The following is a 16,191-nucleotide window of genomic DNA, read 5'->3' on the forward strand; positions in this document are numbered from 1 at the left end:
TGAACTGACTCCAAAGCTGGTGTTCTTTCTACTGTCCCCAGTTCTGGACCAAATATTCACTGTGTTTGCAACAGTTTGGAACAAGGGAGGAGAGGTACAAGAGAGCAAGCTGTGCTGATTTCTAAGCAACACTGCCTGAGAAGGACATGCTACCCTACTTTTGAGTATAACACAAAGATACTGAGACTATGAGGCATGTTTTAAAGGGAAATATTATATATAAGCATAGCAAAGAAAAGCAAACAGAATTAAAGAATGGCTCTGTATCATGGTATTTTCACTTGATATATCCTGAGGATTATTCCACTTTAGTATATAGATTTACCTCATTTTTTCCCTAATGGTAAATAGTGTTTTCTAGTACAAGTAGTGTTTTGTTCTATGGTATGGTTTACTCTAGTCTAGTATATATGAAGGTTCTATATTATTTAGCAGAACAATAATGGTGGGTATTGCAGTGATTTCCGAGCTTTAATTGCAATCCAACAGTAAACACTTAAACCACTGAAAAAGGGTTATTTCTTAACTTCTTATACTTATCCTACCTCAGAATTTGAAGTAAATTACTATAAATTTAAGAGTCTTGTGTTTCAGTTATGCAAATGAAAAAAATTCTAGAGATCTAATGTACAGCATGGTGACTACAATTAACAATACTGTATTTTATACTTGAAATTTGCTAAAAGAGTAGATCTTAAGCATTCTCCTCCCCCCCAACACACACACACACACACGCACACATGCACGCACACAGTGGTAACTATGTGAGGGGATGGATATGTTAGCTTGATTGTGGTAATCATTTCACAATGTATATATATATCAAAACATCACATTATGCACCTTAAATATATACAACTTCTATTTGTCAATTATATCTCAGTAACTCTGGAAAAAAAGAGAGGAACTTTTAAAAAATAAGAGTATCTCTGTGTAACTGCTGACTTTTTGGCAAGTTTGCAGAAGACGGTTTGAAAACTAGAGATACAAGTTATCTTATTTTTTTAAAACCTAATTAATGGTGCCTTAAACAAATAGGGGTTTACTTCTTTCACATAAATCTAGAGCAGAAGTTTACAAAGTATGGTCCCTGGGCCCCTGGGCCCCTGGGGATCCCTGACTCTCTTTCAGGGGGCCCATACGGTCAACTTTTTTTTCTAATAATACTAAGGTAATTTGCTTTTCCCACTGTGTTGACATTTGCACTGATGGGTCAAAAGCAATGGTGGCTAAAACTGCTGCTACTTTAATCAAGGTAGTGAGTACCATAAAGCATTTATACCGTATACAAGTGCGATGGCTCTCTTGAGCAAAACAAGTTAATGTGATTGTGAGAAATAGTAACTCCTTATTTTATGGAACACCAATTTCAACTACAAAAACAACTGACAAATACTAGTTTTTTAGACTTGGTTATTTCTAAGACAGTTTCTTGAAAATGAATGAAGTGTGCTTTATAGCATGAAGGAAAATAACTGAAAATATATGTTGTAAATGATAAAATTTGAACTTTAAAGTTTTTGGAGAACTTGTAACCACTCTCTTGACAACTTCCTAATACTTACAAACTTTCCCAAAAAGATTAGTGATGATATTAACAAACACAAATTTTTATATTGTATAATTAAATATGTCAGCATTAAATAAACTAGGGTTTTCCAACCTCAGTACTATTGACATTTGGAGCTATATAATCCTTTGTTATGCATTGTTAAAATGTTTAGCAGTACCTCTGGTTTCTACCCAGTAGATGTCAGTAGCAACCCCAGCGTGTGACAACCATTGCCACATATTGCCAAATATTTCTAGACATTGCCAAATATTTCCTAGAGGGTAAAATCATACCCAGTTAGGACCCACTGAGTTAGGTAACTCAGTAAACAGATATTTTCCAAATGGCCAGTGTGTGATATTACAAAGTCATACATGAGTTCAAGATCCATTTGGAGAGTGAGACAGACTAACAGATTGTGGTGTAAAAACTAAAAGTATATGAATATGGTTTCAGATTCTACATTGCAACTAATCTCATCAAGTTTTGGTGGGGTATCAAAGAAGAATATTCACAATTACATGAGAAGACTTATTAAAGGATTCCTTTTTCCAGCTATGTATCTATATGAAGCCAGATTTTCTTCAGAAACATCAACCGAAACAACATATTTCAAAAGATTAAATGTAGAAACAGATATAAGGATCCAGCTGTCTTTTTTCTCTTTTTATGGTATTAAAAAATACATAACATAAAATTTACCATTTTAAGTTCAGTGGCATTCAGTATATTCACTTTGTTGTGCAGCCATCATCTCCAGAAGTCTTTTCATCTTCTCAAATTGACATTTTGTACTCATTAAACAGTAACTAGACATCTCCATTCCACCTTCAGCCCCTGGCAACAATTGTAATGTCTGTCAATGTCCAAATTTAACTACTCTAGGTACCTCACATAAGTGGAATCACAGAGTATTTGACCTTTGTTTTTTAACTTTTTATTTTATATTGGAGTATAGCTGGTTAACAATGTTGTAATAGTTTCAGGTGCACAGCAAAGGGACTCAACCATACATATGCATGTATCCATTCTCCCCCCAACTCCCCTCCCATCCAGGCTGCCACATAACATTGAGCAGTGTTCCCTGTGCTGTACAGTAGGTCCTCGTTGGTTATCCATCTTAAATATAGCAGTAGACGTGTATTATTATTATATATATATAATATATTTATTTATTATATATAATATATATATTAATATATAAATATTATTATATTATATATAATTATATATATTATTTATATAATATATTATAAAAATATATATAATGCTATTATATATATAATATTCTACTGAACATCAGTAGACCTGTATTATATATTATATATATTCAATCATTATTATTGTATTTTTAGTTTCGTCAATATAAAATTCGGGAGGGGGGCGGTATTTCAGGACTGAGGAGAGCGACGGCTTGTGTGGTCACCTAGGGGACCGAGCAGTGACCCACGCGGGAGCTTCTGATTGGCAGGGGCTATGAGGGGTCCTCGGCCCTCTCAGAAGGCGCAGTTCTGCGAGTGCCGGGAGCGGGAGGTCCGGGCCCCCGGGGTCAGCGCGGCCCTGGTGAGAAGCAGACCCGTAAAAGCGGGCGGGAGTTCCGAGCCCTGCATATGGGAAGCGGTCGGCCCTGGGCGCCGCCGGCGCATGCGTATCGCAGAGCCGAAGCCAGCGCGGCGTGGCCGCCATTGCTTGGAGGCTTTCGTCAGAGCCCGGCTGGCGCCGGCGGCTGGTCCAGCCCCAGGGGCCTCGTCACTGGGCGTCATTGGCTCAGGCATCAGGGCCCTCATCACCCTCTCCCGCCTGGGTCCGGACGGGCGGCGGCGGTGTCGTCGTCAGGGGGCGGAGCCGCCCTGGGCGCCCTTTGTCTGTGGAGGCGGGTGAGTGCGGCCCCCGCGGGCCGGGCGGCGGGCGAGGGGGCAGGGCGGGCGGCAGCCCGGGGGCCCCGGGTCGCGGACGCCGCCCCTCCGGTCGACTCGGACCCCCCCAGCGGCGCCCTTAGGCTTCTTGGACACCCTCTGCCCCTTTGAAAGGAAGGCCTCCCCATTCCAAGATTACAAACCTATTTTCCTCTAATATCTTCTGCAATTTATTTTGGTATAGGCGTGGGTGGGTATCATTTTTGGAAAGTTTTCCCCATTTCAAGAGTATTAAAACATTCACCTTTATTTTCTTGTAATACTTTTAAAGGATTTTTTAAATAGCTTTTTTTTTTTTTTACATTTTAACCTACTGGGTATTAATTTTGTGATAACGTGTTAGATACGAATATGCCTTTTTCCTCGGTGGTCTTGCCATCATCTATTTTCCCACTGAATTGAGGTGACGCTTTTATTCTATTCTACAGGCGTGTGTACACTCGGATCTGTTTCTAGACTGTTTCACGGCCCTCACAGTTTCTGCACTGATACCATTTTGTTTTAATATGTGGCAGAGCAGATCCCCCTAATTGTGTCTTTTGACATAATGAGCTTTCTGTGTCTTTTAGTTATTTTGAATTGTGGGAAATGTAAAAGATACAAAAGTTACCATTTTATAAGAGACAGAGTTGACCATGGCACTTAGTAGGTGCTCTTATTAAATGGAGAATTTGTTGAAAGTCACTCTATTGCTGAAAACTTTTATATGCTTCCCTGCTGCCATCAGGATAATGTTTTAGTTTCTTAGCAGTGCCCTCAAAGCCCTTTATGACCTTAATATTGCATACTGCTTGGCCTTCCACCCTTGCACTTTATGCTGTAGCCCTACCAAACCACCCAAACAGGACACAAAACCCTCTGGGGAAAATTCATTAATTTAATGATATCAAAAGTTAAAGTTTTTGTATTTGAAAAGAACAAAGGGCTAAAAATTAGAGATATGAAGAAAATATTTGCAACATGTGTTAGAGAAAGTGTCCATAATATGTAAAGAGACTTGTTGAAAAAAGAAAAGAGAAAAAAGAAAAGTGGGCAAAGGATATGCACAGGTAATTTATAGAAGATACAGGAAACCAATGAAGAAAGTGCTTAACTTCATAAGTAACCATAGAATGCAAATGAAGACATATTTTTCACCCACTGGACTGGCAAAATATAAAAATATTGGTGATACAAAGTATTGAGGAAAGTGCAGGGGGGGAAGGGCACCGGTTGTACAGTTGAGGAAGTATTTTGGGTGGCAATTTGACTGCATTTACCAAAATGTTAAATGAGCTCACTCTGTGGTTCAGAAATTCTATTCTAAGATCTGTCCTGCAGAAATACTTGCACAGGTGCACAGGGAAGTATGTACAAAGATGTTTATTACAATATTGTTTGTAATTTGAGAAATAGGTACAGCTTAAATGTTCACTCTGGATATGGTTAAACATATTGTGATAGACCCATACAGTGGAATATTGTGCTGCTATAAAATAGAATAAGATAGTTTTTTATGTAGTTTATTGTGAAGTTAACACACAAAGAAAGATCTCTAAGACATTTAGTGAATAAAGGATGTTGCAGAACAATGAATATAGTATGGTGTGCATTATGTTAAGTATGTATGTGGTTATATTATGTATGTTCATAAATACACAGAAAAGGATGCAAACCAAGTGACTGACAATGAGTTACCTCCAGGGAGGGAAGCAGAGTAGAAGAGAAGTTGAAAGGCACACATACTTTACTCTGTGTACACCCATGTTTTGCATACTCATGTTTTTATGTAGTATGTGTAAAAAAAAAAAAAACCTTGTTAACATGTATAATCTGTGTAAGGAAAACAAAACAAAACAAAAACCCTCACACACACTTAGAACCTATACAGAGAGAAAAAAAAAACCCCAGGTTTTATAAGGTAAAATTTTTAAATATTAGCTCTTTTTAGAAAGCAGCAAAAATTAAAGACAGATGATAAAATGAAGACTATATTTGTTATCTATGTTATGACAAGGGAGTTGCTGGTTACTATCTGTGTTCAGAGGTCCCCAACACCATACTCAGGTTCAGTGATGTTCTAGAAGTACTCACGGAACTCAGCAAAACTGTTATACTCCCAGTAAGATGAGTATTACAGTGAAAGGATGCAGATTAAAATCAGCAATGAAAAAAAAGCATGTAAGGCAGGGTCCAGGAGAGACCAGGTGCAAGCTTCCAGTTGTCCTCTCTCAATGGACTTGTGCAAGTAGTTCTTAATTCTCCGGGCAATGATGTGTGGCCACATGTATGCAGCACTGCCAACCAGGAAAGCTCATTCAAACCTTGGTGTGCAGAGTATTTATTGGAAGTTGGTCATGTAAGCATGGCTGACCATCCATTTTGCTGACCTCCAGTCTCCAGCTCCTCCAGTGGGCAAGCTGATACCACGTGGCCCAAGGTTCCCACCATAAATCCCATTGTTAGCATAAACTTTTTGACCTGTCCCAAGGCCTCAGGTAAACAGAGACACTCTTAACAGACAGGATGTTTCAGGGGCTTATAGGTTATCTACCAGGAGCCAGGCCAGAGTCAAACCTTTCCTTGGAATATGCAGAGTTTGGACCATTCAGACCTGCTCATTTAATCCTTTATTGCAGACTATGTAATAAAGGACTCTGACAAATCAATAAGAAAAAGACAATATGGTAGAAAAGTGGATAATTGACACAAAAGGGTAATTTATAAAAGAAAAAATATAAAAGTTAAAAATGGTAAAAGTCCTACCTTACATGTTATCTAAGAATTGCATATTAAAGCAGCAGTTAAATACTATTTGTGTATTAGATTTAAAAACGATAATAACTAACATTGGCTAATGGTCACTGTCATATATTGATGAATATATAAAATGATACACCTTCCTGAACACCTTTTGCCTTCCTTTTTACCCAGCAGTTCCTCTGCTAGGAATTTATCCTAAGGAAATAGTCAGGCAAAATTATGCCAAAACTGTATAATGTTTGCTGTTGTCTGTAACAGCAGAGAAAGAAGGAGAGAGAGAGGCCTAAATGTCTATTAATAATAAACGTGTTAAATAAACTTTAGGTATCGCATGCAATGGAATATACTATGAGCCTATTTTTTTAATGAATATTTAGATTTTTGTTTTCTACCATGAAGTGATGTATACAATGTTATCAATTAAAATCCAGGTTTCAAAAAAGAAATAACATGCCATATTATAATGTGCATGAGTGTGTGTGTGTGTTTGTGAAGGAAAAGCCTGAAAGGCTATATCCCAAAAAAGTAATTGGTTATCTCTGGGTGATGACATTATAGGTGATTTTTTTTCTGCTTTTCTGTATTTACTAAAATTTTCATTTTAATATGTGTCAGAAAATAAAGTGAAGGTGTTTCCACAGTAGAGAAGGGGTGTGGAGAAAGATCTCTCTGGCTGCAGTGTGAAGAAAATGTTGGACTAAAGTCAAGGACCAGTTAGATGGGTGTGGCAGTAATCAAAGTGAGAGATGATACCTGAATAAAGGTAGTGGAAGTGAAGATGGAACACTCACTACGTGTTTAAGGAGGGAAATTTACCAGGATTTGACGTTTGATTGGGGAATGAGACTAAGGGAAAGAAAGAGAGGTCAGGAATGGCACTCAGGTTTCAGGTTTGGTAGCGCTATTCATTGAGACAGGGAATATGATAGAGTAAGAATAATATGTAAAATATATAAATACTGCTAACTAAGTGCTAATATGATCTAAATATTTACAAATATTTAATCCCTTAAGCCTCACAACAAACCCACGAGGTAGGTGGGGATGTCCAGTAAGAGTGTATGTGGTTATATAGCTCAAAAAAGATGATCAATGAAACCGTAGCAATGGGGGAACCACCTGAGAGTAAATAGACTACACTCAGCCCTTTGTGTTTTCGGCTTCCATATTTATATATTCAACCAACTGCAGATGGAAAATATTTGGAGAAAAAATTCCAGAAAGTTCCAAATAGCAAAACTTGAATTTGCCATGTGCAGGCAACTGTTTATGTAGCATTTATACTGTATTAGGTGTTATAAGTAATGTCATCTAGAGATGATTTAAAGTATACAGGAGGATATGTATAGTTTATATATAAATACTACATAGCATATTATATAAAGCATTTGAGCATCCTCAGATTTTGGTATCTGCAGTGGATTCTGGAACCAGTCCCCCAGGGATACCAGGGGATGGCTGTAAAAATAGAAGAGAATGAACACAAACACTAACAAACATAACTGTAGTACAAATGAATGACATAACCTCACTGAAGGAAGTGGCAAAGAAAAGAACTGACCTAAGTAACTTTAGGAACCACTATCTTGACTGGATACTCTAAGGTTAAAGACAAAGAGAACTCTACATAAATGCTGTAATCAAGCTAGTAAATGTGTTTCTCACAAGGGTATGAGTTAGTAATTCTGAAACTACTTTGTGTGTATACCAGAATTGAACAAATAAGTAAATATACTGTAGATAATGAGAGCCAACAATTTTTCACTGTTGGAAGAAAGAAGTTACCAATGAGAAAAGGAAGAAGACCAAAATGAGCCCTGTGGTATTGGATTGGAATCAGAGGTGTCAGTGTGAACTCATGGTATTTAATATATAGACAAACACAATAGAAGTATGTATATGTATGGTTGATATGCATACATATATACTTTGTAGCTCAGTCTCCTGGAGGGCCTAGAAGCAATGATACACCAGTAGCAAGCAGCACACCTGGTACCCAGATTTTTGTGTCTAAACACTTCTCCAATAAATGGAACCAGGGCTCTTTGGAGAAGTGGCGGATTCCAGGGATGGTCAGGGAAAATACAAGAGCCTAGAACATCTTTTTTTTTTTTTTTTTTTTTTTTTTTTTTTTTTAAATTTATTTATTTATTTTTGGCTGCTTTGGGTCTTCATTGCCGTGCGCAGGCTTTTCTTTAGTTGCGGCGAGTGGGGGCCACTCTTCTTTGCGGTGCGTGGGCTTTAGTAGTTGTGGCACGTGGGCCCAGCAGTTGTGGCTCACTGGCTAGAGCGCAGGCTCAGCAGTTCTGGTGCACGGGCTTAGTTGCTCCGCAGCATGTGGGATCTTCCCAGACCAGGGCTCGAACCCGCAACCCCTGCCTTGGCAGGTGGATTCCCAACCACTGCGCCACCAAGGGAAGCCCTAGAACATCTTATGGTGCCAGTAAGTGTTCAAAATAGCTGAGCTAGTCAGAATAACACAGGAGCCTCCTAATGGCCAAAGCTGGAACAGTTTGTATAATAAAATAATAATGTTTTGTATTTTAACTCATAGAATAAAACAAATATCCATAAATCCATACAGATATAAATAAATTAGAGCCAAGGAACAGCTTTTCCTTATGGAAAAATTCCAATTAATAATTAGTAGGAAAGAGGGAAATAGAGAAATCACCATTAAGCAAACACCATATTAATAATTGTTGCAGTGGAGAAACCTGGTAAACACCACCTTAACCAGGTGATAATGGTCAACGTTACCATTCATAAGACATATCTACATCATAAACCCATTCATATTATGCACTAAGAAAGACACAACATCACTTCTGTATTATTCTTGCTAAAAATCTTAACTTCATTCCAACCCTGAGAAAACATCAGACAAACCCAAATTGAGGGACATTCTACAAAATAATTCATTAGTACTCTTCAAAAGTATCAAGCTCATGAAAGACAGAAAACCTGGGGAGCTGTTACAGATTGGAGGAGACTCAGGAAAAATAAAAACTAAATGCCATGTGGGATCCTAGATCAGAGAATATTAGTGGAAAAACTGGTGAAATTTGAATAATTTGAATTAATAATATTGTTAAATTCTTGGTATTGATCATTGTACCATGGTTATGTAAAATGTTAATATTAGGACAAGTAGGGTAAATGGTAATTAAGAACTGTGTACTACTTTTGCAGCTTTACTGTAAGTCTAAAATTGGTTCAAAATAGAAAGTTAAAAAATAAAAAAATAGGGCTTCCCTGGTGGCGCAGTGGTTGAGAATCTGCCTGCCAATGCAGGGGACACGGGTTCGAGCCCTGGTCTGGGAAGATCCCACATGCCGTGGAGCAACTGGGCCCGTGTGCCACAATTACTGAGCCTGCGCATCTGGAGCCTGTGCTCCGCAACAAGAGAGGCCGCGATAGTGAGAGGCCCGCGCACCGCGATGAAGAGTGGCCCCCGCTTGCCACAACTAGAGAAAGCCCTCGCACAGAAACGAAGACCCAACACAGCCATAAATAAACAAAAATAAATAAAAATTAAAAAAAAAAAAAAGTAAAGCACAGCTTTAGTAAGAGTAATCTAAGAGCACGTACAGTTCACTTGCTCTTACCAAATCAGAAATCCTTCCACCAATTCCTTTAAAAAAAAATAAAAAAAAATAAAAAAAAATAAATAAAAAAATAGAAGAACAAACACCAGAACCCTTTCATTTACTCATTTAGCAAATATTTGATACATATCTACTATGAATCACATACCGGGCCTTGAAATTAGAATAGTTAAGCAAGACAGAACAGATTCCTGCCTTCATGGAGGTTAACATCACACAGTAGTGAGATATAAATAAAGATGGATAACTGTACAATAATTACAACAATAAAAAGTGCTACCTAAGGAAGGAAGGTATGAACAAGGGGGCCTCACTTGGTCCGTGATGTCAAAATCTTACTTGATTTAAGCTGAGACCCGAAGGAAGCATAGGTATTGCTAGGGGAGGAGGTGGGGGTGGATCCCACACATGACACATTTAAACACCTAAAAGCAGGATGCTGTGTATGAACCCTCAAAAAGCAAACAGCAGAGTGGCTTGAGAGGGAACAGGAAGCAGGTCGTAGGTTTCTTTATGGCTTTGTACTCCAGCCTAAGGAAGCTGCTGAAGAATTTCAAGTGAGGAACTGATACAGTCAGGTTAAAATCTTTTAAAGATCCCTTTACTTCAAGTGTGGAGAGAGCGAGAGTAGATTTTGGAAAATCATAAGGAACAACAATATGTGAATGGTAGACACAGGAAAAGGGATTAGAACATAGCCCACTGAAGTAAAGTGAGACGCAGCTGTCAGCAGTACCAGATACCATCAGAGCTCAAGAAAGCAAGAAGTAATGAGGTCCACTGCATGAACTACAAAAGAGAGCTTGGTATTCTTGACCAGAGCAATTTCAGGGGAGTGCTGATGGCAGAACAGAAGCAAGATTACAGAGAATTGAAAAATAAATGGTAATGAGGAAGTAGAGACAAGTATCGACAATCCTTAGAAGAGTTATGGCCTTGAATAAAGAAAGAATGGTAGTTGCAAAGGGGTGTAAAAACCAGTGAAAAATTTTAATGTTGGGAGAGACATTAAATGATTTTAAATGATGATAGGAAGGAGTCAATAAAAGTGAAAGATAAAGTTGAAGATCTAGGAATGAGAAGATAGGTGCTAGATTCGTGCCTGTAGGGAGGCTGGAGAGAACGGACTGATTCCAGGGAAGAAATACTTGGTAATGCAAATTCTTGGGCCAATAATATCTCCAGAGGTGCTATTTCATGAGATCTAGGATAGGACCAGTGAGTCTGCTTTTCAACAAATACCGTGATTCAAGTGATCTTCAGACCACACTTTGATAAACACTGCTCTTTTGTCTATTTTCCCTCGATCTATTAAACCACTACTCCTGCCTTCATTTTCTTCCCCATCTAGTCTAGAACCTAGGTCTCCCGATTCACAGTCTAGTGTTGTGTAAGGTAAGAAAGATTTCAGAAGTAGTTCGGCCCTAGAAGTGGGTGACTGAAGTAGAATGATGGTGAAAATCATTGGGATTGAGGGTGTGAAGGAAACGAAAGGCTCTGATAGTTGTTGTGAGTTCTTGCTTGCATCAGAATCACTTGTGGGGCATTTAAAAAATATGTGGATGCCAGAATTCTTCTCAACAGATTCTGATTTAGTAGCTCTTGGGTAGAGCCTTGCCCTATATATATATATATATATGCATCTGGCCCTATATATATGCATCTGTTGTGTCATTTTAAATCTGGGCTGAGTCTAATGCACAGCCCAGATTGAGAACCACGGCATAGGTTTTCTATGGGCAGTGAAGTTCACTCAGATTTTTGGAAGAGCTTGGGGTGAAAATGAAAACTGTTAAGCCAGAATCATTCTTCCTCTGAATTGACTATAATTCTAGTATTCTTTAAGCAGTCAAGGGAATTTGTTACTTTCCCAGCCATCATGGTTACTTGTTTGAAAAAGACTGGCAATTCTGCAGTCTCTTTCTCTGGAAAGCTCCACCCGTTTGTTGTATGAGGAATTGCACAGTTTGTGGGTCGGGAGTGGTTCTCTTTTTTTGTTCTTTCCAATATAGGAATTAAAAGGGAAATTATGAAAAGAAAGGGATCAGATTTTTTTTAAAGGAAAAGGGAGAAAACAAGTAAAAAACTCCAGTGTATACTAGAAAGAGCCCAGGGCTGAATCAGAAGACCTAAGTGTTCTAGAACCAGCTGTTTCACTTAGCTCTGTGATTAGAGGTTCATTAAGCCAAGAACTCATTAAACTCAGAATCCTTCATTAAACCAAGGAACTGAGAACTAAATCAGCATTTCCAAAGGTGTATTTTAAGGAACCCTAGTCCCATCAGATGCCATAAAAAGTATTCTCAGGGGACTTCCCTGGTGGCGCAGTGGTTGAGACTCTGCACTCCCAATGCAGGGGGCGGGGGTTCAATCTCTGGTCAGGGAACTAGATCCCATATGCATGCCGCAACTTAGAGTTCGCATGCCACAACTAAGGAGCCCACGAACTGCAACTAAGGAGCCCACCTGCCACAACTAGGACAGCGCAACCAAATAAATAAGTAAATAAATATTTTTTAAAAAAAGTATTCTCAAACTAGCTATATTTGTATACAATGTGTAATATATTTGAAATGTTCCTCATTGCCTTGGGTCCACACATATAAAGGAGAAACCCTGTCCATTAACATGGTTAGTGCTGTTTTTGTTGTTGTGAATAAATGGTTTTCAGGTGATTGGGTTTGAAACCTCAGGACATCCTCGTAGATTCTACCTGACTCTTCAGACCATAGGACCTTTTTAGAGCTTTTGCTTGGTAAAATAAGGACCTGGTTCTTAAAGTGCTTTTAAATTACTCTTGAAAGGTCTGCCTCTTAGTCAACTGGTTGTAAAATGTTAGAATCGTGCCATGTCTTGGCTTGAATGGCTTCCTTATCTAACAGGGCCACTCCATTGGAACTGCAGTTTTCTCTTTTTCTCAGAAATGACTTCATTCTTCATTTCTATCAATAGTTTTTGAGAAAAGTTTTTCAGGTCAACTTTTGTGAGCAGAGAACAAATGTATTCTCTCATGATTATTAGCAGATCAGTACATTTCACTCTGTTGTTGGTATTGGTGAAACACCTGTTTTTTCTTCTTTCTGAGGAGAAGACAACTCTATCTGAAAGTCTTCCTCTGGGCAAGGACCACATGTTTTCTGTTCTGAGAAGAAGGTGGGAGAGGACTGAGGCTAAGTTTGTTGTAGTTGATGCATCTGTACATCTCTGCTCTTTGTAATCTGAGGAATTCTAAAAATGCTTTTTGTTTGTTTTAAAGAATTCCACATCCTACGGTGCTCTATCTTTATGAATGAATAGTTTGTATGTCTCTTTATAGACTCCCTAGGTCCCTAGGTGACTGACACTGCTGGATTTCTTCTGCTGACTCTGGTGCATCTCATTACAGGTGCTCAACCTGAAACTGCTCAACCAGGAGGCAGATTTGAATATCATAGTGAAGTCTGTACATGAAGGATTGATGCCTTTAGGGAAAAAAACGAATGTAATAGCCACTTTCAGGAACCTCTGCATCTCAACTCTGCATGAACAAGGCAAGATTCTGAGAGTGGCTGCTCCTGGGAAGCAGAAGTCATTCTCATGGATATCCACTGGCTCCTGACCCTCTCATGAGTTGAGGCACCTTTAATACCTGGGAGTGGCTGTTTCCTATAAGGCACTGGGAAAAATCAGCCTTCAGGGACTGACAAGGATACTGAAGCTGCTAGTACTGGTGTATCTCCTGACTGTCATGCTAGAAGAGAACAAGGCTTTGGGGACATTACAACTTAAGAACTGCAAAGAGGTGTAGTCATCCTGGTGGAGGACTGAATCCAGGTACTCAAAAAGGAAAGCGAACATTCTGAAAAATAAAAGAGTGAAATCTCATTTCTATATTAGAAGGGTCATCTTAAAGAGAGTAGAGGAGATGTCTGGAGTTTGAGGTTAGGGATGAGTTTATCCCCTTAAAGGGTAAGAATAGGCCCTTAACATATGTTCTCTGCATCACCTCATCTCAGTGGTTCTCATTTCCCACTTAGAATCACTTGGAGACTTCAGAATTTAAAATGCTGTTGCCCAGGATCACCCTAGACCATTAAATCCAAATCTCTGGGAATAGGGGCTAAGCATTGGCATCTTTTTAAAATTCCCCAAATGTGTAGCTAGGGCTGAAAACCAGTGAGCACCTTTGAGCTTCCCATATGTCACAACAAGTGGAGTTATACTACAGAGGAGAGAAAGTCCTGCATTATGTTCCTCAATGTGATAGAGGAACAAGAATGTCACAGTTAAGTCACCCAGCCTTTAGGCTTATGTCTTAGAGGGCTTCTCTCTAAACCATTTGCCATCCTAATCCAAAACAAAAGCCCCAAGATTTAGGTTCAGCCTTAATGTCATACGTTGACAAGATTCTTCTTTTCTCTTTTTCCCAGTAATGCCTTCTCAGAATGCTGTACTTTCCCTGGAGGGAAACATGGAGAAGGAAATGAATGTTGGATCACAGATACAGCGGTCTCAGGTAAGTTCAGTTTTACTCTCCTCTGAAGTGCTATTATAGTTCTCAGAATGCGGGCACTTTTATTTTTCAATTTTCAGAAGTACTAAGCCCCCAAAATCCAGAGCACTTGAGACTCTTGTGACAGATGCTGATCTCTACGGGATGTTTCCCACTCTCCTTACGTGCCCCTTTATAGCTCTTCTCTCCTTCAGCACTTTTACCAGATCATGGACTCATGTCTGAGCTAGATGTTGTAAAGGTAACACAAGAAGCCATAGACTGTGTTTTAATCACCCTTCCCTTAAATAGCTCACTAGAATTCAAACAACACTTGCCACTGTGTCTGCAAACAATGAATGATGCCCAAGTCACTGTGACTGCTTGAAGGTAACAGGACTGTTAATGTACCTGAGAACATCTGTTGACACAAGTTAGTATTTATCAAGAATCTGTTGTATCTCTTCCAAAACCTGTTTAAACCTGTTGTTACAATTTGATTAAGTATGATGTAAATCTCTATGAGGTATAAGTATGATAAGTTGTTTCTATGAAAACTAGTTGAATGCTTTGGAAAGACTCAGTAAATGCCGGTCACCTTTTAAAATATTGCTGTCAAATTAGGTGTGAGCAAAACTGTAAAACATTGAAGGAAAATCCTAAAAATCTCAGAGGGTTCTACACCAGTATTATTTCCTAAGAGTCATTTGCTTGTTCTGATTTAATGAAACAGGAAGTGATACATTTTGGATATGGGCCCTCAATCATTAAAATCATTCTCATATCAAAAGACAAGGGAATAAATGTACACTTATGTATTTTAAATTTAAATGTTTAAATCTTTGAGATATTGTTTATGGATCTCCACTTTAACCAGCTGGTACATACCAGATACCAGTCTTGATTGCTTCAGAAAGGAGGACTTCTGTTGTTCCACGTTGTTATGAGATAATCATTATCCACAGGTAGCAAACTCATTGGAGGAGATTTTTTAAAGCCTACATCACACAATTAATATTCAGAAAAGTGTAATGTTGGGTTCTTCTCTGAATGCCAAAGACAACAAATACAGCAGGTGCTCAGAGAGGACAGAAGTCCAATTAAGACTGGAGTGGTGGGGGCTTCCCTGGTGGCTCAGTGGTTAAGAATCCGCCTGCCAGTGCAGGGGACATGGGTTCGAGCCCTGGTCCGGGAAGATCCCACATGCTGCGGAGTAGCTAAGCCCATGTGCCACAACGACTGAGCCTGCGCTGTAGGAGCCCACGTGCCACAACTACTGAAGCCCGCACGCCTAGAGCCTGTGCTCCGCAACAAGAGAAGCCACTGCAATGAGAAGCCCACACACCGCAACGAAGAGTAGCCCCCGCTCGCCGCAACTAGAGAAAGCCCGCGCACAGCAATGAAGACCCAACGCAGCCATAAATAAGTAAATAAATAAATAAGACTGGAGGGGACCAGGACTTCCCTGGTGGTCCAGTGGTAAAGAATCTGCCTTCCAATGCAGGGGGCGCAGGTTCAGTCCCTGGTCAGGGAACTAAGATCCCACATGCCGCAGGGCAACTAAGCCCGCGCACCACAATTACTGAGCCCCCAGGCGCCTCAACTAGAGAGCCTGCGTACCGCAAACTACAGAGCCCCCGCGCCCTGGAGCCCATGTGCCACAACTAGAGGAAGAAAACCTGCACGCCACAACTAGAGAGGAGCCTGCACGCTGCAGCTAGAGAGAAGCCCGCGTGCCGCAATGAAGAGCCTACGCACCACAACTAAGACCTGACGCAGCCAAAAAAATTAAAAAAAAGAAAAGAAAGGGAAAAATAAGAATAGAGGGGCAAGGGAAGACTTCATGAGGAAAGGAGAGTTTGAATTTGTGCTGATATGAGATAGTATTTGGACATTAGAGAA

The 16,191-nt window shown here is 39.5% G+C and overlaps 1 protein-coding gene across 3 annotated transcripts in view; it reads left to right on the plus strand.

Annotated features, from left to right (window-relative positions):
• Positions 1-3,256: 3,256 nt before the first annotated feature.
• The window catches only part of MRPS17 (mitochondrial ribosomal protein S17), a 43,057-nt gene continuing 30,122 nt past the window's right edge, over positions 3,257-16,191 (plus strand). Inside the window, exons 1-3 of one of the 3 annotated variants that reach the window (XM_036826691.1) lie at positions 3,257-3,429; positions 13,204-13,631; positions 14,228-14,313. In XM_036826691.1, the coding sequence (XP_036682586.1) occupies positions 14,230-14,313 (84 nt within the window). In that variant the 5' untranslated portion in view covers positions 3,257-3,429; positions 13,204-13,631; positions 14,228-14,229. The remainder of the gene's footprint in view (positions 3,430-13,203; positions 13,632-14,227; positions 14,314-16,191) is intronic. The other 2 variants (XM_036826693.1, XM_036826694.1) reach the window with 2 other exon arrangements.

Source organism: Balaenoptera musculus, chromosome 15 (assembly GCF_009873245.2).
Source record: "Balaenoptera musculus isolate JJ_BM4_2016_0621 chromosome 15, mBalMus1.pri.v3, whole genome shotgun sequence".
NCBI lineage: Eukaryota > Metazoa > Chordata > Mammalia > Artiodactyla > Balaenopteridae > Balaenoptera > Balaenoptera musculus.